This window comes from Mobula hypostoma, chromosome 8, assembly GCF_963921235.1.
Source record: "Mobula hypostoma chromosome 8, sMobHyp1.1, whole genome shotgun sequence".
Taxonomy (NCBI): Eukaryota; Metazoa; Chordata; class Chondrichthyes; order Myliobatiformes; family Myliobatidae; genus Mobula; species Mobula hypostoma.
This window is the reverse complement of record NC_086104.1, coordinates 98349463-98373526: the sequence shown is the minus strand read 5'-3', so window position 1 is coordinate 98373526 and position 24064 is coordinate 98349463. Positions and strand designations below refer to the sequence as shown.

The following is a 24064-nucleotide window of genomic DNA, read 5'->3' as shown; positions in this document are numbered from 1 at the left end:
AGCTTTTGGCACATTACCCTTTATAAATCAAAGTACTGAATACTGGAGTTGGGGAGTAATGTTGAAGTTGTACAAGATTAATACGAGGCCTAATTTGGAATATTCTGTGCAGTTCCAACCACCTACAGGAAAGAATGCAGAGAAAATTCCCAAGAATGTTGCTGGGAATTAAGGACTTGAATTATAGGGAAAGGTTGAACAAGTTGGGATTTTATTTCCTGGACCAGAGGTGAATGAGAGGAGATTTGATAAGTCATATATCAAATGAATAGGGGTATAGATAGGGTAAATGCAAGCATGCTGTTTCCACCGAGGTTAGGAGAGACTATGGTTAAGGATGAAAGGCGAGATATTTAACAGGAACTTGTTCACACTCGGGGTGTGGAATGAGCTGCAGTGCAAGTGGTAGATGTGGGTTTGATTGCGACATTCAAGAGGAATTTAAATAAGTACATGGATGGGAGGGGCATGCAGGGCTGTGGTCCAGGTGTAGGTCGATGGGACTAGACAGAATAACATCAGCAGAGACTAGATGGCAGGACTCATAATGTTCCTGGCTAAAGATAAGGGGATGGGAATAATTGGTTTGGGAGGGCAGCTATCAATATTGTTTACAAGGCATAACATGTTAGAATCCACATCATGTTTTGAATTAAAGAAAAACAAAAGGGGTGTTGCAATTCTGGATTGAGTTCTAGGAAATGAAGCTCCACTTAAGAAAACGCTTATTGTGGTGATCTGGACATAGATTAATAGGTTCTAAATTGGGACCGGGGGTGGGGTGGGGGTTGAAGCAGGAAGGTAAATTTTACTCAACAAAGAAATGATACAGCAAAAGTAGAGTGAAAACAGTGACTTGAAGGTAAATGGAGAGAATGAGATCTGAGATACAGGTCAACAATATAAATTATAAAGAAAAAGGACAAGGCAGCCAAATATATTCGTCTGGGTAAAAAGCTCCACAGGATCTTATCATTTAAGTTGTCTGTGGCACTCCCAGTCTGACCAAACTTCTGTCAGCCTCCCATGGCAGCTCATCTTCCACCTATGTTATAGCCTTCTGGATTTAAATAACTCAGGTAACCTTTCTTTCTCACTCACTCCCACAGGCATTGCTGTACTTGTACCTTAAGTTTTCTTTTATCTCCCAGTGCCATTGTGCAAAAGCATGTGTTACATTGGCCTGCACCCTACCAAGGGGAACTGAGGTATTGGAGGAAGAACTTAGTGGAGACATGAGATCGTAGGAGCCTGGAACTCACCTCAGAGACCCTCTGTGTGTGTGAAGAGCTGTGATCTACAGGGTTACAGACCCAGTGCTGGAGGTGGGTTTAGATTACCTAGCTCTTTCTTGACCTGTACAGTTATAAGACCATAAGACATAGAAGCAGAATTAGGCCATTCACCTCAATGAGCTACTCCACCATTCCATCATGGGTGACTTATTATTCCTCTCAACCCCCTTCTTTTCCCCCAAACCTTCAACACCCTATCAACCTCTGCTTTTAATATTCCCAATGACTTGGCCTCCATAGCCTCCTGTGGCAATAAATTCCATAGATTCACTACCCTTTGGCTAAAGAAATCCATCCACATCTCTGTTTTAAAGGGACGTCTTTCTATTTTAAGACTATGCCCGCTGATTCTAGACCCCCCCCCAAACTATTGGAAACATTCTCTCCAGACCTAGTCTATCTAGGCCTTTCAAAATTTGATAGGTTTCAATGAGATTCCCTCACCCATTCCTCTAAACTCCGAAGAGTACAGGCCCAGAGCCATCAAGTGCTCCTCATATGTTAACCCTTTAATTCGTGCGAATGAAATGCCAACACCATCTCGTTCTGCAACATGAATTACCTCCAATTCCAAGGTTCTAAATCGATGAGCTTTCACTCACCCTGTGACGACAACCTGCAACATTAGGTCAGTCAAAACCTTTTTTTTCTGCCTGGGTTGGATCAGTTCATCAAATATCTCAGCAACTGTGATGATAAAATACATATTCTGCAAGACTAAAGGGCGACTCAAACTCATTAAAATACAAATGCACTGGCGTAAGTTAGAAGCACAATTTTATGTTATTAGAAAAAGACTAAATTCTTCTGTTACACCAGTTTTTTTAGAAAAAGGTCATTTCCATTTAGATCGAAAGCCTCAACATCTTTTAGTGGCACTATTATTGTGGAATTCTGCAACAATATCCAATTTCAACATGTCTCATTACCGTGTGAATGGTTTCATGTATCACATAGATCATAAAGGATATGACTTCCTTTCTATCCTTCTACGCAGATTAAGACACCACTCTACCCAGTGATCAGTATGCGAATGAATCACAGTAATTTAGGCGCATCATTCTTCAACCCTGGCGTCTGCCTCAAGTTCTCTTCAAAAAAATATATATCTTCGCTCCATTCGAAGTACTATCCTCCTTCGCAGAAATTAATTTTTTCGCTTTGATTCATTGTTACCATAGCTGGAGCCCTTCTCTATTTCTGTCACTCCAATCATCCATCGTATACCAACAGAGGCTGAAAAACAAAATACAGCAGACATAATAAATACAAATAGATAAATATGGCATGCTGATGCAAGAGTCACAGATCAATGATGATTTTATCGGCAAATTTACAAGGCGTTGGTACGGGAAACATGAGATTGTAAGTTCGTTTAGTTTGAGACGCAGTATGGCCTTGTTCATCCCACCTTCATTTTCAAAGACCAGCAATCGTTCATTTGGAGGCTGGCCGACTGTTGGAGAAAAGCAGATCAGAGGATAATGCGTGACCATACTAAGTGACAGAAGGTAGAAAGTGGGTCACACAAGGCACTGCGCCGGGGCAATTGGTTTTCACCGAAATCCAGTAACTTTCACCCAAATCCCACTCTGGAGGAGGCAGACTAGTTAATGCTTAGAAAGGCTGCAGCAAGTTGCAATAAAACATTAATAACCAAGCAGGTTGAAGTTAATTTGCTAATTATACATTCGCATGTTCCACAAATAAAAGTGTATAATAATTTTCAGTAAGTATTATGTGGGGGGGAAATAAGAATCTAAATGCTAAGAGCAAAGAGATCTCGGAATATGTGTAGATAAACTGTCAAAAGTTGCAACACATTGAATGAAAAGTCCATACGTAGGAAGGAAAGAATGAAAAAGGGGAAAAAAACTGTGGGATTGATTACCAGATCTTGGTTAAGTCACACATGGCGGACTGTGTGCACTTCTGGTTGTTCCATTATTGAAAATGCACCAGGAAGGACGCAAAACCCCTCCAAAGATTGTAACAGCAATGTAAGGTTAAAATTGAAGGAAAATTGTCTCTGGGGTTCTTTTGGAATGGCTGAGAGATGATTGCTTAAGGTCTAAAGGGTTTTGACGGGGTGCACGAAAGAAGCATCAGCGTTTAAGGGAGGTGAGGCCATTGATACAAGGTAATAAACTTGGTTTGTGAATTTCACGGTAACTAAAGGATTTTTAACAATGGGACACAGCTGCAGAAGGCAAATTGCATATGCATTTAAGAAACAACTAGATAAGCAAAGGGGGAGAAAGCTTGTACTTATAGTTAAATCTAGAAGGGATTCAAACATAAAGTTCAAAGGTCAATATTAAAAATTGCACATATCATCGGATAATACCATGACATTTTCTTGCGAGCATTCACAGTAGAATAAATAAGTACAATAGATTCAATGAAAAATTACGCACAAGGACTGACAAACTTCAAATACAAAAAGAAACGGGTATAAATTAATAAGTAAACACAAATAATTAGATCAATAGATAAATTGGACATTTTAATCTATTTTTCTGCTGCATACTTCTGAAATCTGATATAACTTGGGAAGTATTATTTAAGGAATATTCATTACTGAAGGTCAAAATTATTTTAATGCAGGTCTCAACATAACTAACTGCCTTGATATATGATAATAACCAATGTAGCAAAAAGAAAGCAAGTAATCTCTCCCCAACTGGAATATTGAGAGCAGTTTTTGGGCTCCTTATCTACGTAAGGATGTGCCCACATGAAGAGAATTCAAAGGAGGTTCGTGGAAATTTGGGGATTGAAAGGCTTATCATATGAAGAGCATTTGATGGCTCCGGGTCTGTATTCACTAGAATTCAGAAGAATGAGGGCTGACCTAATTGAAACCTATCCAACAGTGATAGGCCTCAATAGAATGGATATGGAGAGAATGTTTCCTATGGTGAGACAGACTAAGACCAGAGGGCACAGCCTCAAAATAGAAAGGCATCCTTTTAAAATGGAGATCAGGAGTAGTTTCTTTAGTCAGAGTGTGGTGAATCTGTGGAATGCGTTGCCATAGGCGGCTGTGGAGGCCAAATCATTGGGTATATTTAAGGCAAAATTTGATAGATTCTTGATTGGTCAGGGCAAGAAGGGATATGGGAAGAAGGCAGATGACTGAGGCTGGGAGGAAAACTAGATCAGCCATGATGAAGTGGTGGAATAAACTTTATGGGCCAAATGGCCTAATTCTGTTCCTGTATCTTATGGTCTAACTACATTCCATCAGGATATTCTACTTAATCACCTACAGGCATGAAATGCCACCTCGTACTAGAATAGAATTGTAACAGGCAGCAATGTCGTTACTGGTATGAAATAAAACGGTGCCAATGGGAGTTTCTTGTACAAACATAACAAAAGACAAGCTTGAATAAGTTTCCTCTGTAGCTTAAGCACCCATCAGGAAGAACCTAACCACTTCCTTGCCCTACAATAATGGCACAGTCTCATCTTTAGACTGCTGTTCTCTCTGCCCACTAACTAGACATTGCGTCAGGCTGTGCCTTGCACCAGACTATACCTTCTTCCAATAATCATGCTTTACCACTCATTTCAAGTAATGATTAAAATAACTTTGTAACATCTGTGACTTTGGACACAAATGTCTTTCAATATGTCGAAAGTGACACCAAATGGTAGCTGTGACTGTCTCAACACAGGGCAATAAACCAGCAGCAATTTTATTCAATCCAGAAAGCAAATGGGTAGTCCTGCTGACTTACAGAGAATGGGCAGCTCTGTTCCTGGGAGTGAGTGCTTAATACAGCCAAACTATAAGCATTCTTTGGAAAGTAGGGATTAGGAAGAGCTGACAGCAGCCATAACACACATGCTGTCAATGACTCAAAAGAGAAGACATCAAGGTGACCACATCTGAGAGCAAAAGAAGTTCAACACGTGGAACCAGACGTGTCCCACTCAGGTATGATACTGGTTTCATCTCTCCTCGGGAGCCACAATGGCCGTTAAATAGATTAATAATCTGACAATTTAAACTCATTAGGAAACAACAATATGCATGCAAAACAAACAATTACCCAAGTTTGGAAAGCACACACTGCTCAGTCCAAAAACACAAGTTAGATAAATCTTACTCAAGGTCAACAATGAATTTCAGTGCAATTTAAAATAAAACTTATTAGTACACTAACAGATTACTGAAAATACATCATAATACAGAAAAAAATAAGGTTGAATCTGAATTAGATAAAAGAAAAACAAACCCTGGAACAGACATGCAGTGCAAGGATATTCAAAACTGTCTGTCAGAATCAGGTTTTTATCACTGACATATGTCATGAAATTTGTTGTTTTGTGGCAGCAGAAATACTAAATGCTACAATGAGAAATATAAAAAATATAAATTAGTAGTACAAGGTCATGAAGCAGTGTTCGTAAGAGTCTGATGGGGGAGAGGAAGAAGCTGTTCCTAAAATGTTGAGTGTGTGTCTACAGTCTCCTGGACTACCTCCCCGATGAGAAGACCTGGTCTGGGTGGAGGGGTCCTTAACTGTGGCTGCCACCTTTTGAAGATGTCCTCGATGCAGTGGAGGCTGGTATCCATGATGAGACTGGCTGAGTTTGTAACTTCTGCAGCTTTTTCTGATCCCATGCAGTGATTTCCATGCCAGAAGGCGATGCAACCCGTTAGAATGCTCTCTGCAATACATCCGGTGGAGTCTTTGCTGAGATACCAAATCCTTTCAAACTCCTTATGAAATACAGCTGCTGGTCTTTGTTTAGATGGGAGTTAACTCCAGCCATGACCAACCTCTCGAAGCACTTCATCCCAGTACACGTGAGCGCTACTGGGCAGTAGTCACTGAGGCAGTTCATTCTGCTCTTCTTGGGCTCCTATGATTGACACCCTTTTGAAGCAGGTGGGAACCTCTAATGTACAGTAAGAGATTCAAGATGTTCTTGCTCAAACCAGTAAGCTGGTTGGCACAGGTTTTTAGTGCCCTACCAGATACACCATTGAGGCTTGACGCCTTGCGAGGGTTTACCTCATAGAAAGATACTCTGACCTTGGCCTTTGAGACAGATATCACAGCATCACCATATACTGCAGGGATTCACAGAGGTTCGGTTAATTCTCCTTCTCAAAGTATGCACAGAAGGTGGAGTGAAGCATCACAGTGATGGATGTTAGGTTTCACCTTGTAGGAGGTAATGCTCTCAAAACTCTGCCTCAGATTCTGTCCCTAAATTCACTTGGAATTGTCTCTTTGTTCTTAAGATAGCCTTCCATAGGTCATAACCTGGATTTCTTGTGTAGTTCTGGATCAACGATCTAGCCCTCACTAGACTGCGAATCTCCTGGTTCATCCACGACGCTCAGTGTAGGTACCAACAGTATGTTCTTGGAGGCACACAGTCAGCCCCACAGATCCTGATGAAGACGGTGACAACCATGACATCTTCATTAAGGTCCAAAGATGAATCCCTGAATATGGTCCAATTCACCAGTTCACACCAGTCCTGTAGGTACTCCTCCACCTCCCATGACCACACCTCCACCGCCCTCAGCAGTAGTGCTGCCGTTCTCACTTATTGCCCGTATGCCAGACGTACAGCCAGGTGACTGACTCGCCAAAGTGTGGGTCTGGCATGACCACAGTAAGTGTTCCTGATGGTACTGTAACAGTGGTCAAGGGTGTTCGTTACTCCGCTTCCACAGGTGAGACATTGATGCTTGCCAATTAGAGACTTTCTCCAGCTGGCCTGAGTGAAGTCCTCCGCAATGATCGGGAAGGCATCTGGGTGTGCTATCTCATGACTGCTGGTCACAGTGCTCAGTTCCTCCAGTGCCAGCCTGACGTTGGCCTGAAGTGGAATGTACACTGCAACCAGGATGATGGTGGAGAACTCCCCCAGCAGACAGAATGAATGACACTTCACCAAATATTCCAGCTCGGGGAAGCAGGGCTGAGACGGAACCACAATGTCTGTGCACCACGGTGAGTTAATCATAAACTAAATGCCGCTGACTCCACCTTTACCTCATGCTGCTGTCCAGTCCCTGAGGTGGAAGGTGAAGTTTGCGGCTGACTGCTCTTCATGGTGCTCTGCTCCTCCAGTGCCCACTTGATGCTGGCCAGGGGTGGGTGGAATGTATGAAAAGTGTCAACAGCCCCCATTCATCACATTCCAACAGTTATGCTTTTCACTTCTCAGATATCAGGATGAAATCGACAGAACGACAGAGTTGTAGTTTTGACTCCAATGCTACCGATGTGCTTAAAGAGTTTCAGATTGTAGAAAGACAGGAGATATTTATCGGATGAAGATATTAATTAGAAAATCTAACATCAGTGGGTGAGGGAGGAAGTGAAATAAGGAAAAATCGAATAAAGAATGTTGCAAGTGAAGCTTTACAATAGCAGACACCTAATGTGTGTCTCTAATAAAGTAAAGCTGCATTTTCTCAGGGAAGGTGAGATTAACTACCATAGCGGTATGAACTTTAGCAATCTGCAATAAGAGAACAGAGCATATTCTGGAGTATTGACCATGAAGATCTGTTGTTACAAACTCCACAAAATTCTATCAATGCACAGAGCTAACCATGCCTTAGTTTATAAATCACAGAGTGATAATTAATTATTGTCCAACAAGGCAAGTTACACAAACAAGTAGTGGTTAGTTTGACACTATTGCAGCTTGGGGTGTTGGAGATTGGAGTCCATCTCTGGCACTTTCTTTAAAGAGTTTGTTTGTTATCTCTGTGAACTGTGTGAGTTTCCTTCAGGTGGTCCGATACCATTGGTCTTTGTAAATTACTCTATGATCAGGTTAGGGTTAAATAGGTGGGTTGCTGGGTGGTACAGCTCATCGGGCCAGAAGTGCTTGTTCTGTGCTGTGCCTCTAAGTGAATTAAAATAAATAAATTGGTGCTCATCTCAAAATTACCTTAGTCAACTCCATCCATACTTCCAATTACCTGGTGCCAAACCCCATTCATGCCTTTATTGGAGAGGGTCCAGAAGATGTTCATGAGACTGATCCCAGGAATGAATGGGTTAACATTTGATGGCTTTTGCTGTACTGGATGGAGTTTAGAAGAACAAGGGGGAGCTCACTGAAACCTGTCAGATATGAAAGGCCCATATAGAGCTGATGTGGAGATATTCCCAGTGGTGGGGCAGTCTAGGACCATAATAGGATCATAGTATCAGAATAGAAGGATGTCCCTTTCGAACACAGATGAGGAGGAATTTCTTTAGCTGGAGGGTGGTGAATCTGTGGTATTCAGTACCACAGATGGCTGTGGAGGCCAATTCCTAGGGAATGTTTAAATTGGAGGTTGATTGGTATTTGATTAGCAAGGGCATCAAAGGTTACTGGGAGAGGGCAAGGAAATGTGTTTGCAAGGGATAATAAATCAGCAATAATGGAATTGTGGAGCAGGCTCGATGGGATGAATGGCGTAATTCTGCTCATATGTCTTATGGTCTTTATCTTAAAGCAACTCCATCAGTTTGTATCTTCCAACCTGCATAAACAAGCTCATCCAAGACTGCAGCCTATTCCAATTTACAATATATCAAGACTATTCGCCCATCACCTCTGTTCAAGCTGATTTACACCAGCTCCTGGTTAAACTACATTTCAATTTTCTATTTCTTATTCTGGTTCACAATTGCCGCAATTGCTTTTACCCATTTCCATTCTCTGAACTCTCACAGCCAGGACATGCCCAATCCCCAAAATTCAGTCTCAAGCATCCTCAATTTTAATTGCTTCATTACTGCCCCTTCTCCTCCCCCTTCCCCCTCCCGTGCATTTAGTTGTCAAGGCATCAAGCTCAAAACTCCCCCTCCCTAATTTGCTGTCTTTCCCGCTCTGATCTCCCTGAAGACACTCTTTGGTAAGATGGTCTAATGGTCCAGTGTCAGGTTTCATTTTGAATGTGGCTTCATTTTTTAAAATGTCAACATTTCTTTCTGTGCACATTTATCAATCTATACCTGTTCAAAACTTTATGGGACACAAATTCACTGAGGAATGAACAGCCAAATCTGCTGTAGGACTGGTAAAAACGAGCGGTGCACTGCAAAATTTTCTACAAACTTTAAACCATTGTTTTTCACAAGAATAAATAAAGATAAAAATAAAAGTAGTCATTTTTTAAATGAACCAAATAAATTTAACTTGAAACAGTTGAACTGTTTGCTTTTCCTCTGTTAGTTTGAAGTCCAAATAATTATGACAATAGCCATGCGTTTTTGAGGCCTCATAGTCATAGAACACTACAGCCCCAAAACAGGCCCTTCTGCCCATCTAGTCAATGCTAAATTATAATCTGCCCAATCCCATTGACCTGCAGTCAGATCATACCACTCCATACCCCTCCCATCCATGTACCTATCCAAATTTCTTTTAAATGTTGAAATCAAAGCCGCATCCATCACCTCCACTGGCAGCTCGTTCCACACTCTCACCTCCCTCTGAGTGAAGACATTTCCCCTCATGTTCCCCTTAAACATTTCACCTTTCACCCCTAACCCATGATGTCTAGTTCTAGGATGTTTTGAACTTCCCTGGTGTCAGGACCAAGGGTATCACAGAGCCGATGCAGAATCAGCTTGTGGAGGATAAACAAGATAAACTCCTGCGTCATACTGATAGGGTGGTGGGGTGGAGAAAAGTCTCTACCAAAGGAGGTGTAGGGCACTGCTTCCTTCCGCTTGTTTGCAGGTCACCCTTGGGCAAGGTGTAGCCTCCCCCCCCACCCCGCCCTGATCAGGGTCAATGTGAAGCCATGGAAGCAGGTGGTAGATGTGATATTCACCAGCTGCTCATATGACCAAGTCCTGGTTATCTGAGCACTGACGCCAGGCAGACCATCTCTGAATAGTATTGATAATGGCTGGGGTCACCTGTCTTGACAACAAGAAAATGGCAAACCACTTCTGTAGAAAAATTTGGCAAGAACAATCATGGTCACGCAGACATGGCACATGATGATGATGCCATATTGTGCCCCCTCATGTTAGCCAATTAAGCCCTGGGAAAAAGCCTCGAGCTATCCGCACGATCAAAGCCTCTCATTATCTTGTACACCTCTATCAGGTCACCTCTCATCCTCCGCCACTCCAAGGAGAAAAGACCACGTTCACTCAACCTATTCTCATAAGGCATGCTCTCCAACCCAGGCAACATCCTAGTAAATCTCCTCTGTACTCTCTCTATAGTATCTACATCCTTCCTGTAATGAGGTGACCAGAACTGAACACAGTACTCCAAGTGAGGTCCAACTTAGACCTTGTATAGCTGTAACATTACATCACAGCTCTTGAACTCAAACCCATGGTCGATGAGGGCCAACACACCATATGCCTTCTTAACAATACTGTCAACCTGCACAGCAGCTTTGAGTGTCCTATGGACACAGACTCCAAGAACTCGCTGATCCTCCATACTGCCTAGAGTCTTACCATTAATAAGACTGGGAAGCCCATTCTGTAAAAGGGCTGGATGGTTTGGAGTTTGTAAAACGCATGCAAGATAGTTTGTTGAAATTGTATAAGGCATTGGTAAGGCCAAATTTGGAGTATTGTGTACAGTTCTGGTCACCGAATTATAGGAAAGATGTCAATAAAATTGAGACAGTACAGAGGAGATTTACTAGAATGTTGCCTGGGTTTCATCTCCTAAGTTACAGAGAAAGGTTGAACAAGTTAGGTCTTTATTCTTTGGAGCGCAGAAGGTTGAGGGGGGACTTGATAGAGGTGTTTAAAATTATGAGGGGGATAGATAGAGTTGACGTGGATAGGCTTTTTCCATTGAGAGTGGGGGAGATTCAACAGAGAGGACATAAGTTGAGAGTTAAAGAGCAAAAGTTTAGGGGTAACATGAGGGGGAACTTCTTTACTCAGAGAGTGGTAGCTGTGTGGAACGAGCTTCCAGCAGAAGTGGTAGAGGAAAGCTCGATATTGTCATTTAAAGTAAAATTGGATAGCTAAATAGACAGGAAAGGAATGGAAGTTTATGGGCTGAGTGCAGGTCAGTGAGACTAGGTGAGAGTAAGTATTCGGCACGGACTAAAAGGGCTGAAATGGCCTCTTTCCATGCTGTAATTGTTATACGGTTATATTATGTTCTGTCTTCAAATTTGAATTACCAAAATGAACCACTTCACACTTATCTGGGTTGAACTCCATCTGCCACTTCTCAGCCCAGCTCTGCATCCTATCGCCATTGCACTATAACCTCTGACAACTCTCCAGACTATCCACCATACCCCCAACCTTTGTGTCATCGGTAAACTTACTAACCCACCATTATACTTCTTCATCCAGGTCATTTATGAAAAACACACCGAGAAGGGGTCCCAAAATAGATCCCTGCGGAACACCACTGGTCACTGTCCTTCGTGTAGTTTGTTGGACTGTGGCTGAGGGTTTCTTTGCAAGTATTTCTCAGCAGTTGCATTACTGAAGAGACACAAAAGCACCTGCAGAGAATGTTGTGATTGGTAGTAACAATCATGAATGAAATCATTTTACACAAGATGTTTACACAGAAGGAAGATACTGCCAGGGGCGATAGTAGAGGCATTTACATTAGGGGCATTTTTTTAAAAAAAACTCTTAGATAGGTACATGGATGAGAGAGAAATGGAAGGTTATGAAGGATGCACAACTTTGTGGGCCAATAGGTCCATAATGTGCTATAATGTTCTTAAGTAAAATCAAACAGGCATTGTTGCAACATACACTCAGTGGCTACTTCATTAGGTACCTCTGAGTGTATATTCTCACTGTGTGCTGCAGCCCATCCACTTCAAGTTTCGGCATGCTGTGCATTCAAAGTTCTCCTCTGCACACCATGGTTATTGAGCTACTGTCCCCTTCCTGTCAGCTTGAACCAGTCTAGCCATTCTCCTCTGTCCACTCTCATTAACAAGGAATTTTTGCTCACAAAACTGCTGCTCACTGGATGCTTTCTGTTTCTCGCATCATTCTCTGTAAACTTTAGAGACTGTTGTGTGTGAATATCCTAGGAGATTAGCAGTTTCTGAGATAGTCCAACCATCCCGTCTGGCACCAACACAGTCAAGGTCACTTAGATCACATTTCTGTTCCATTCTGATGTTTGGTCTGAACAACAACTGAATCTCTTGACCACGTCTGCATGCTTTCATACATAGAGTTGCTGTCACATGTTTGGCTGATCAGATACTTGCATTAACAAGCAAGTGTACCTAATAAAGTGGCCACTGAGTGTGTGTTTAATACATTTTCTGCATTTACAAGGTTGAAGGATTACATGTGAGGTCGGCTCTGTGGGATTAGGCTAATGTGACATTAATGAAAAGATGGTCAGGTACCTCTGAAGATATTCAGGAGAGTTAGGAAAGGAGGCAACAGCATTGGTTGGGTACTTTTGGCCTGGAGAGGATGGCCCAGAGTAATCAAGAATAAAATCTGTTTGTCGTTAAGAAATAACAGAAGTGCCAAATCTGCTGATAATCGCACTGCGAAGCTGCTCCACCAAATCCTCTCCACTAGTTGGCAGTCCTGTAGTCTCTGGCTGTAACAATATTAGGTTAAGGAGAAGGAGGGGGCCTTGAACTGTGTTTAGGGGAACCTTATTGACTGGTCCATTCCCGCTCAATGCGGAGGGTTCTGTTCTGAGCTATGAATGGTGCACAAGCATCTGGCCAGAGCAGCAGATTGTAGATGCCATCTGTCCCACAATCTCTTTGCCCTCCTACCATCAGGCCAAAGGTATAAGAACTGTTAGGTTGGGTAACAGCTTCTTCCCCCAGGCTGTGAGACTCCTGACCACAGATGGCTACCACCCCGTACACAATATTTATGACAGCGCCAGTAGCAGTAATATTATACAGTGGCATGCAACAGTTTGGGCACCCCTGGTCAAAATTTCTGTTACTGTGAATAGCTAAACGAGTAAAAGATGAACTGATTTCCAAATGGCATAAAGTTAAAGATGACACATTTCTTTAATACTTTAAGCAAGAAAACTTTCTTATTTCCATATTTTAGTTTCAAAATAATAAAAAAGGAAAAGGGCCCGAAGCAAAAGTTTGGGCACCCTGCATGGTCAGTACTTAGTAACACCCCCTTTGGCAAGTATCACAGCTTGTAAACGCTTTTTGTAGCCAGCTAAGAGTCTTTCAATTCTTGTTTGGGGGATTTTCACCCATTCTTCCTTGCAAAAGGCTTCTAGTTCTGTGAGATTCTTGGGTCATCTTGCATATACTGCTCTTTTGAGGGCTATCCACAGATTCTCCATTATGTTTAGGTCAGGGGACTGTGAGGACCATGGCAAAACCTTCAGTTTGCACTCTTGAGGTAGTCTATTGTAGATTTTGAAGTGTGCTTAGGATCATTATCCTGTTGTAGAAGCCATCCTCTTTTCATCTTCGGCTTTTTTTTTACAGACGGTGTGATGTTTGCTTCCAGAATTTGCTGGTATTTAATTGAATTCATTTTTCCCCCTACCAGTGAAATGTTCCCCGTGCCATTGGCTGCAACACAAGCCCAAAGCATGATCGATCCACCTCCGTGCTTAACAGTTGGAGAGGGGTTCTTTTCATGAAATTCTGCACCCTTTTTTCTCCAAACATACCGTTGCTCACTGCGGCCAAAAAGTTCTATTTTAACTTCATCAGTCCACAGGACTTGTTTCCAAAATGCATCAGGCTTGTTCAGACGTTCCTTTGAACCTTTTGAATAAAACTTTTTGGCCGCAACAGGATAATGATCCTAAGCACACTTAAAAATCCACAATGGACTACCTCAAGAGGCGCAAGCTGAAGGTTTTGCCATGGCCCTCACAGTCCCCTGACCTAAACATCATTGAGAATCTGTGGATAGACCTCAAACTAGCAATGCATGCAAGACAGCCCAAGAATCTCACAGAACTAGAAACCTTTTGCAAGGAAGAATGGGTGAAAATCCCCCAAACAAGAATTGAAAGACTCTTAGCTGGCTACAAAAAGCGTTTACAAGCTGTGATACTTGTCAAAGGGGGTGTTACGAAGTACTGACCATGCAGGGTGCCCAAACTTTTGCTTCGGGCCCTTTTTCCCTTTTTTATTTTGAAACTGTAAAAGATGGAAATAAAAATTTTCTTGCTTAAAGTATTAAAGAAATGTGTCATCTTTAACTTTATGCCTTTTGGAAATCAGTTCATCTTTTACTCGCTTAGCTATTCACAGTAACAGAAATTTTTACCAGGGGTGCCCAAACTTTTTCATTCCACTCTATATAACTATATGCTTTATATGTTAACTATGTCAACTTGTACATCTACAGAATACTTCTTTTAAAAATCGGTTAATTTTATTTTACGTGCTGGGTGTGATATATGCACTGTGCTTTGCACCTTGGTCCCATAGGAACGTTGTTTCATTTGGCTGTATACACGTGCATGGCCGAATTATGATAAACTTGAACATGAGACAAAAAATGACATTTGGAAATAACTATGGAAACTCAAGTGGTCCAAGTTAAAAACCAATGATTGGTCTGGATAGGTGACAACAGATCTGAGGTGAAGTGTTTCTGTTACAAGGAAAGAATAGGTTAAAAATATTGGCTTGTTTTCTTTGGAGACATACTAAACTATGAGGGGACAGATGGGGTAAACAGTAAGCAACTTTTCCCCATAGCAGAAGTGCCCAAATCCAGAGCACAGGATTTAAGAGATAGGTTAGAGGTTTGGCAGGGGGAGGAGCCTGTGAAACATTTTTTTTCCAAACCAAGAGGGTGGTAAAATTTGGTACACACTGCCTGTGTGGAGGCAGAACATTGTGTTTACTCACTTATAACCACTGATGAGAATCTGAGCCTGGAGATACAAAGTCAGAACACAGAACAAATCTTTATTCAGCAACTACTCAGCCAAAATCAATAATGTAACCAGAGCTCAACTAAACAGTCACAAAGAACATTCAATACATTGTCAGGAACAATGACCAATCACAGAAAGTCAGCCTGGGATTGGTCAACAGCTGTCCAATAGGCATTGGTTGCTTCCAGCTTGCCATACCATCACCCTCTTGAAGATGATTACCTGTAGGTTTTGAGCAGAGCGTTGATTTGTATCCAAACAACCTCAATCACAACATTTAAAAAGTGTCTAGAACTGACACTCACTTGAATTGAGAAGGCACGAAAGGTTACAGGCCAAGTCCAGGGGAATTTGGGAAACTGTCAATGTGGTATAGAAACATAGAAAACTTGCAGCACAATACAGGCCCTTCAGCCCACAAAGCTGTGCCGAACATGTCCTTACCTTAGAAATTACCTCCTGGGGTTACCCATAGACCTCTACTTTTCTGAGCTCCATGTACCTGTCCAGGATCCTCTTAAAATACCCTATCATATCCACCTCCACCACCGTCACCGGCAGCCCATTCCACGCACTCACCACTCTCTGCATTAAAAAAAACTTATCCCTGACATTTCCTCTGTACCTACTTCCAAGCACCTTAAAACTGTACCCTCGCATGCTAGCCATTTCAGTCCTGGGAAAAAGCCTCTGACTATCCACACGATTAATGCCCCTCATCATCTTATACACCTCTATGACAGGTGAAAAGCAGTAAAACAAAACGAAAGAGCCTTATCAATACTCCACATTGAAGAACCAGAGATTAGTGTCCAGTACTGAGCCTGGCATTTTCAGAAAGAAGTAAAGTTCTTAGAGAGAGTACAGAAGAAGAAAACAAATGCCAGAAATTTGAAATAAAAGCTGAAAGTACCCAGCATCATCTGAGGAAAGAGAAACATAACGTTTCTGGCCACTGACCCTTCAACATAAGAAATTTACTAGAAGGGCAGAGCTCCGGAGGATCTGCAGTCAGGAGTAGAAGTGCAGACAACGTACTAGCTGCTCTGGTACAGACAACTAAAGAACATTACTCCTGTTACATAGATTAACTGCAGAATAGAATGGAATTGTTAAAAGCACTATGGTGCAGAAGTATATGAAAGGGACAAGTCAAAGAGCAACAGGAAATTATAATTAAAATGGTGAATACCATCCAATTCAACACTATACACAGGATTGTCAATAAGTTCAAAGGGTGACTATATTCCAAGGTCAAAACTGAGTCTTCATTTCAACTTTCAAAAAATAAACAAAGCTATTGGTAAAATTATTAAAGGAAAGACTTATATTAGAAGCACAGAACTAATGAAACTTGATCAACAAGACTAATTTATTTTGGGTTAGGAGATGACCTAGTTTGAAGTCCACATCACTCTAAGTAAACAACCCATCTCACTTTGTGGCCATAAATCTTGCAACGAGAGTTTTCTAAAAACAAAAGAGAGGCAGTCAATTAGACAAGTTCAATGTCCTTCATGCAGCAAGCTGCCTTTGTAGAGCCCGCTGTTTGTCCTTCCACAGAAACCACAATATATTGAGATAAATGAGAAAAAATGACCTCAGCAGAAAAAAAAGTTCCACTGAGCAGTAGGAATTTAAAAAATAATTAGAAATAAAAACTATTTTCCTTTCCAGAACTATATGGTTTATGTAGGATTTAAAAGGAAAACATTGGTATTCAGAAACAATGAGCATATTTCAGTAAAATTCCTCCAATTATAATTATATATTCCAATTCCAAGATGGGTTAAAGCTTGCAGAGTGTGGACTGAAAGGCTAAAGGGAAGTCAATGGAAGCAAATACCTCTTTCATGTATGGATATATGTCTGATAAACAAAGTCAAAAAGATGCAAAAATGCATTACTCACATTGACTGGTTTTAGCAAATCATGAGCAGAGGAGATTCTGTAGATGCTGGCAATCTGGAGTAACATACACAAAATGATGAAGGAACTCAGAAGGTCAGGCAGCATCTACGTAATCAAGTAAAAAGTCAATATTTCGGTTCTGATGAAGGGTCTCGGCCCGAAATGTTGACTGTTTATTCCTTTCCGTAGGTGCTGCCTGCCCTGCTGAGTTCCTCCAGCAGTTTGTGTGTGTAGCTACTTTTAGCAGCCGTTTCAGGGCTGGGTGTTGCTGGCCGGACAGCAACAGAGCCAGATCGTGACCAGAATCCACAGTTTTTACTCTAGAGAATCTGCACTCCAACCTTGAGCTGTTTGGCCAGATGTGGTGACCCATTCATTTGAACAGGGAGAACCCAGGCAATAAAGAATAAGACAAGTTATATTTTCAAACAAAAGTTTTTAATTACTTTTACCTTGAATTTTAAATATTTATTATAATCTATAGACCTTCACTAAAACAGTTAAGAATGCTGGGGCCATACACAATATGGTGGAGGAACTCAGCAGGTCAGACAGCACTTTGGAGAGAAATAAACAGTCGATGTTTCGGAGCGAAATCTTTCATCGGGACTAGATTTCCAGCATCTGTTGTGCTTAAGAATACTGGGAACATATTTGTGCCAGAAATCATAGACTTTCAGACGTTTATGGCCAAGCAACAGGATTTGGCAAAGGGCTTGCACTGTTGCCAGGGGCCTTGGACAAAGAGGGGGACAGGGGAATAGCCACTTCATCTGAGAGGGTTGTTTAAATTCCTCAATAGTGGAATTGGGTGAGGTAAAAGATCTGATGTTGCATCTTCTGTGGCTGCTATGGCAACGTGGACTTTCAAAAGCTTCGTAACTCATGCAGAAGTGGAATGTTGGTGGCAATGGAAAAGCAGGATGGCTAACAACTCCGCAAAAGTACTGAAAAGGGGTAGAAGGGGAAGATATATCTATTGCTTTACTTTTATTGGAAGAGGTGGTAAACCTAAAGCATGCCAAATGTGGAGGAGTATGCAGTGAAAGATGAAGATTTTGGGGCTCCATATTTGTGAGCAGTTTTAGCCCCCATATATAAGAAAGGATGCACTGGGATTGGAAACTGTCTAGAGGAGGTTCACAAGAATGAAGGGGTTAACATATGAGGAGCTCTTGATGGATCTGGACTTGTACTTGCTGGAGTTTAGAAGAGTGGGGTGAGGAATTCACATTGAAACCTATTGAATATTGAATGGCCAGGATAGAGTGGATGTGGAGAGGATGTTTCCTATAGTGGGGGAAATCTAGAACCGGGGGCACAACCTCAGAAAAGCAGGGCGTCACTTTAAAACAGAAATAAGGAGGAATGCCAGAGGGTGGTGAATCCATGGAATCCCTTGCACGGACGGCTGTAGAAGCCAAGTCACTGGGTATATTTAAAGCAGAGGTTTAAATAGGTTTTTGATTAGTCAGGGTGTGAAGGTTATGAGGAGAAGGCAGGGCAGGAGAATGGGATTAAGAGGGATAATAAATTACCCACGGTGGATCGTTGGAGCAGACTCGATGGGCTAAATGGCCTAATTCTGCTCCTGTGTCTTATGGTCTTACCTGTAATATTAATTCATGTTATTCTCCCTCTACAAATACCACCTAATCTAGGTTTCTGCTTCTGGTTTCGGGTTTCAGCACAGCTTTGACATGCTTGTCACACCTTCTGCATGTCTTTCCACACTCGCAAAATGCTGAAAGAATTCAGTTGGTCGCACAGTATCAAAGGAGGAAAATAAACAATCGATGTTTCAGTAACAAACAAGAAAAGGTCTGCAGATGCTGCAAATCCAAGCAACACACACAGAATGCTGGAGGAGCTCAGCGGGCCAGGCAGCATCTATGGAAAAGAATGGTTTGTGCCAAATCCAGCTGTGAAGAAAACTTGCCAAACCGGAATGTCAGCTCCACTTCTCGCTTCATAGATTCTGCCTCATTTGTATGGTTCCAATGACGTTTTTCCACCAGTCAGCTGCAGTAATTGGCTTTTTTTTAAATAAACATTATTATGTCATTTACCTATTCTCATTTAGCTTCCAGGAGCATGAATTATGAAGGGCAAGAGAGGAATGTGAAAAGAAATACTGTAGGCTTTTTCTCAACACAGAACTTTATATTAGGAGTAAAGTATTGAACAGGCAATAGGCAATTGGTTCCCTGGATTACTAAACTAGAGACAAGTGTAAAGTTTGTGAATAAATACTGTAGATCTGGAGTCAATAGCCAGTATCAGCTATGGCGCCCATTGAACTATCAGCTGTTATAAAAACCCACCTAGCTCACAAATGCTCTTCAGATGTGTGTCATTCTTATCTGGTCTTGGCTCTACAAGTTCTGGTTCCAGACCTATGGTTGGGAATTAATTGCTTTCTGCAATGGTTGAAGAAGTGTCTCGGCCCGAAACATCGACTGTTTCTTCATTTCCATAGATGCTCCCTGTCCTGCTGAGTTCCTCCAGCATTTTGTGTGTGTTGTAATGGTAGAACAAGCCTCTCAGTTCAAGGCACTTGAAATGGGAAATGATTATTTGTCTTGCCACCAATGTTCTGTTAATCGTTTCACACTACAGAATCAGGTTCATTATCACTGACATATGTGGTGAAATTGTGTACTTTGCACCCCATTCTGCATAACTTGTTCAACTGGCATAAGAGGAACACTTGATGGTGTAATAACCATCAAATAGTGATTGAAGTATTTCACTCTACAGTCTACAGAGTGAGCATTATATGAGCTCAGAATCCAGACTTACACATTCTTTCAGTTAAGTGCAAATATTTTGATAACAAATGAACAGAAGCATCATTAAGAGGTGTTCAGTTACGCAGAAGGAATGTCAAGTACTCATCTGCCAGAGACAACTCAAGGCCCATTAGAACTTTAAACATCGAGATTATTCAGTCTGCTGTGCTGATCCATTTTCTTCTCTGTATCCGACTACAAACACCAGCACAATACTCCTTCCAGAACTTTGAGCATATGTCCCTGAATATAAAAAGACCCATCTATCTCCTGCCCCCCCCCCAATGAGCTATGAAGATGGGATAGATGGGTGGGCGGGGGGGGGGTGAGATCCTTCAGCACAGTTGTGTGCTGTCGCCAAGCCCAGCCAGTCACGTTCCTGCTTGTGGAGGTATGATTTACGTATCCTACAAGTCAGCAGCTGGTTATGCGTGTCAATTTGGTGCAAATCAAGGGTCCAGTGCTATACCCACCAGTCATTTGCACAGACGTGGACAGTAAAAAGAATTCCACGTTGTACCTAAAGGCATGTCTGCACAGGTTAAACAGATTGTGCTTTTTAGCTTTGCAATTAGGGTGAAGGTGAAATACTTAAGGGGATCCTCAGAGGGTGGAGCGAGCGTGGAACGAGATGCCCGCGGAAATGGTGGCTGCGGGCTCGATTGCAACGTTTAAGGGAAGTTTGGATAGGTGCATGGAGGGTTATGGAAGGCTACAGTCTAGGTACGGGTCGATAGAAGTAGGGAGAATAACTGTCTGGCATGGACTGGGTGGGTCAGAGGGCCTGTTTCTGTATTGTAGTGTTCTAAAAAGCAAGTATTTCATGCTCACTAATGTACTGAAGGTGTGCTTGTTTCTCATGCACTGGTGACCACGTGTGAAAATGAGGGGTGACCTCATTGAAACCTGTCAAATGTTGAAAGGCCTCAATAGAGTGTAGGTGGAGAGGATGTTTCCTAAGGTGGGGGAGTCTCGGACCAGAAGACACAGCCTCAGACTAGAGGGATGTCCTTTTATAAAGGAGGAGGAATTTCTTTAGCCCCAGAGTGGTGAATCTGTGGAATTTATTGCCACAGGCAGCTGTGGAGGCCAAATCTTTATGAATATTTAAGGTAGAGATTGACAGATTCTTGATTAGTCAGGAGTATGGGGCTAAGAAAGAAAATGGATCAGTCATGATGAAATGGCAGAGCAGACTCGATGGGCCAAATGGCCTAATTCTGCTCCTATATTTTATGTTCTTTTAGTAAGCTCAGACAAGTAAGCTTATCAAAATGAGGATAAACAGCATTAGCTGAGGGTTAGCAACCAAAAACTAGCTATTTGTGCATCTCCTTCACAACAGCATACTAAATCTGTGAGAAAATTGCAGGATTTGCCCTACAAAGTCTGGCAGAAACCTATCCCTTGGGGAAAACCCAGATCTGTTCTGACATAAGCACACAATTCACACACATGCTTTCAAAAGAGAGAGAAATGCAAGATTGCACACCAACCCAGGAGAGTTTGCCGGCACATCAGGAGTTTAAAAAGTACAGAAAAATAACAATTCCAGACAATCCCATAATGACTTACAAGATGCAGTATTTTCCACTAATCACACACTCGCCTGCTTTTAAGTTGTTTATTAATCACAAAATAATAATAAAGTGTAAAAGACACCAATCATGATTTCTTACCAATGCACACCTGCTATTATGATATTGAAGCTCTTATTATTCGTGTTTAATGGGTGTGCAGTTATAGCTGCAGTAATTAAAATATGTTTGGTTTTTGCTTTTCTGATGGCTCTGATTTTATACAATGCCACAAGTCCCCAGGTTCAATCTCTGCTGTTAAATTATACCAAGAGGTAGGAACACCAATTACCTCCAACTGAATGGAGACATGGCTGCACACTGGGTTCACAGCCACCATTTTGAAGGGGTGCTGGTGGTGGTGGTTGTGCATCGTGTCTGACGATAACAGGAAACCTGTGCGGGAGAGTTTTTAACTCTCTCGACCTCAGAAGCCCGGGTCCTGTAGTACAAACAAGCATCACAAACGGTGGCCTTTCTTGGTTGCAATGGATGACCGTGAATGGCGTCTTCTGTGCCTTGTCATGCCTTTCGCGCTCCATGGAGCATTGCAGAACTGCCTTCCGAGCCATTGGATGTCACTGTAGATCTCATCCTCCCAGGCTAGGTCAGGCATGTCCCTATCTCACTGGGTATGGGGAGTATGGGGTGTCCAGGGAGGGGTAGCGCCTCTGTTGAAGAGGCTTGTCGTGTCCATGCCGGGGCAGCTCACTCACCTTCAGTCCCCAGCTCTCAGCTCTGACATGTGGCTTCAAGTAGCTGTGTGCACGTGACAGCGACCATACCCCGGTACACTGCTTTGACAGGTGGGCTAAACCAGGTGAGGGTAGCTGGAGGCTTCATCCCCCACCCCCCCCCAGTGAGACTGGGGCTTTGAAGGAGTAAAGCTGCCTTAAATCTGCACGAGTGGAAGTGAAAGATTCATGGTTGGGTTCACTTATGATTGATCACTGGCTTCCTGCCAAAGCATTTGCCAGCATCACAGTGAAAGCTCGAAGGACACTACACCTCTTAAACTTTAAGGTTCCTAATTTTGAAACCTTCCAGAGATTTAGAGCCAGCATCAATAATGATGGGTGACTGTAACATCAGTATTGTAGAACAGCCCATAGACGTGCACTCCTCGTCGCTGATGGAATCAGACATACTGTAAGGGACCTCCTATTGCAGCCTGCTAGGCGAGTCACATATAGCAATGCAAGCATCCTACGAGTGGGATTGCTTTCACCTTTCCAGTATCACAATCCAGGTAAAGCCGCAATTTGCATTAACAGTGAGGGAGAGTCTGTGTAGAGAATCGATGTAGGTGTGAAGAGGTGTAGGATGTTCAAGTATCATGAGCACAAGGGGTAATGTGATGGAACAGCACAGAGTGGTAAAGGATGGGGGTTGATGTTTATCGCAGGATGTACATGAATGTACCCATCTTTCCTGCCGAGCTTAGGTCTTTAGAGTAGCTCCTGTATCAAATCTAGGAGCTTGGAGTGATGTTTCTTCGGGTAAACTCCTGATGTGCCTCTTATTCCTGCCGCGTTTGTAGCGACACGAGCAGCTTCCTTGTCCCATTGCTGGGAAAGTGCATCTCTTTCCAGCTTCACCCTGCTGTTAAATGGTATATTAGAGGAGACATTAATGAAGCAGGGTACAATCTAAGTGTCCGGAATCCCTTCGTTTATTTCCAACTCCCACCTCTAGATCCCATTTTAGGATCGGCTCCTTCAGTTAAGGTCACATCATGCTTGTTCTGCAACATGCCCACAGCCATGCAATCAAACCCAAACAGCAAAATCAACGACAATGGGTGTTTCTGTCAAAATGCTACTGATCAACATGACAAACAACATTCTGGATTTCCCTTGTACTACGGCAATTAGACTCCAAATGTTGCTCTGAGTTACTAATGGGGTCAATGTCTTCAAACAGTCATCGGACTTTTTTTTTCCCTGCTTGCCAATGGAAAAACCTTTCCTAAGAAGGAAACTGAAATCAGAGCACAAAAGCACTCAGCCGGCGTCGTGCACATCTTTAGTCCAATTAACTTAAAGTACTGAATTAACATAAACCTTTACATTTAGTTATACAATAGTAGAAACCGTTCTTTTAGTTTACCCCGTTTCTACAGAGTTTCATGTCATGCCAAAGACTTTGTAGACATTATACCCATTAGCTCTTTCTATGCTTTTTAAAATGTTCTTTACATTAGCCCTCAAGCACTTCATTTGAGAGTTAACTTTGCCAGCCGGCTAAACAATCAAAGAACCTTCTTTAATCTCAGGGACTAATGAGTCACAGTGGTGGCCAAAATACTTAGCTGTTTCTGTTAAATCTGGAATTCAACAGTCTATTCAATGCAGACAACTGGTGGAGTGACCTATCTCCAATTTTTTTTCTTTTTAAGAAGGCATTTTGAATCACTTGCGAGCATTGAGCCAGATCGTGCTGACAGCTAGCTAGTGGTTTCAGTGCATGCCCTATGCATGTCAGCATAATCTGACCCTTGCAGATCAGCAGAATCCACTGAAGATCATATGGCAACGCATTTGGCTTCTCACACCTTCGGCACACTTGACACGAAATACACTGGTGGTTCCACTAATGCAAGACTGAGTGGCCGGGTACATTTCTTGACTGTCTCTCA

The 24064-nt window shown here is 42.2% G+C and overlaps 1 protein-coding gene across 3 annotated transcripts in view; it reads right to left on the bottom strand.

Annotated features, from left to right (window-relative positions):
• Nucleotides 1-1709: 1709 nt before the first annotated feature.
• The window catches only part of LOC134350762 (1-acyl-sn-glycerol-3-phosphate acyltransferase delta-like), a 134425-nt gene continuing 112070 nt past the window's right edge, over nt 1710-24064 (bottom strand). For 2 of the 3 annotated variants that reach the window (XM_063056420.1, XM_063056421.1), the window contains exon 9: nt 1710-2531. In XM_063056420.1, the coding sequence (XP_062912490.1) occupies nt 2443-2531 (89 nt within the window). In that variant the 3' untranslated portion in view covers nt 1710-2442. The remainder of the gene's footprint in view (nt 2532-24064) is intronic. The other variant, XM_063056419.1, reaches the window with a different exon arrangement.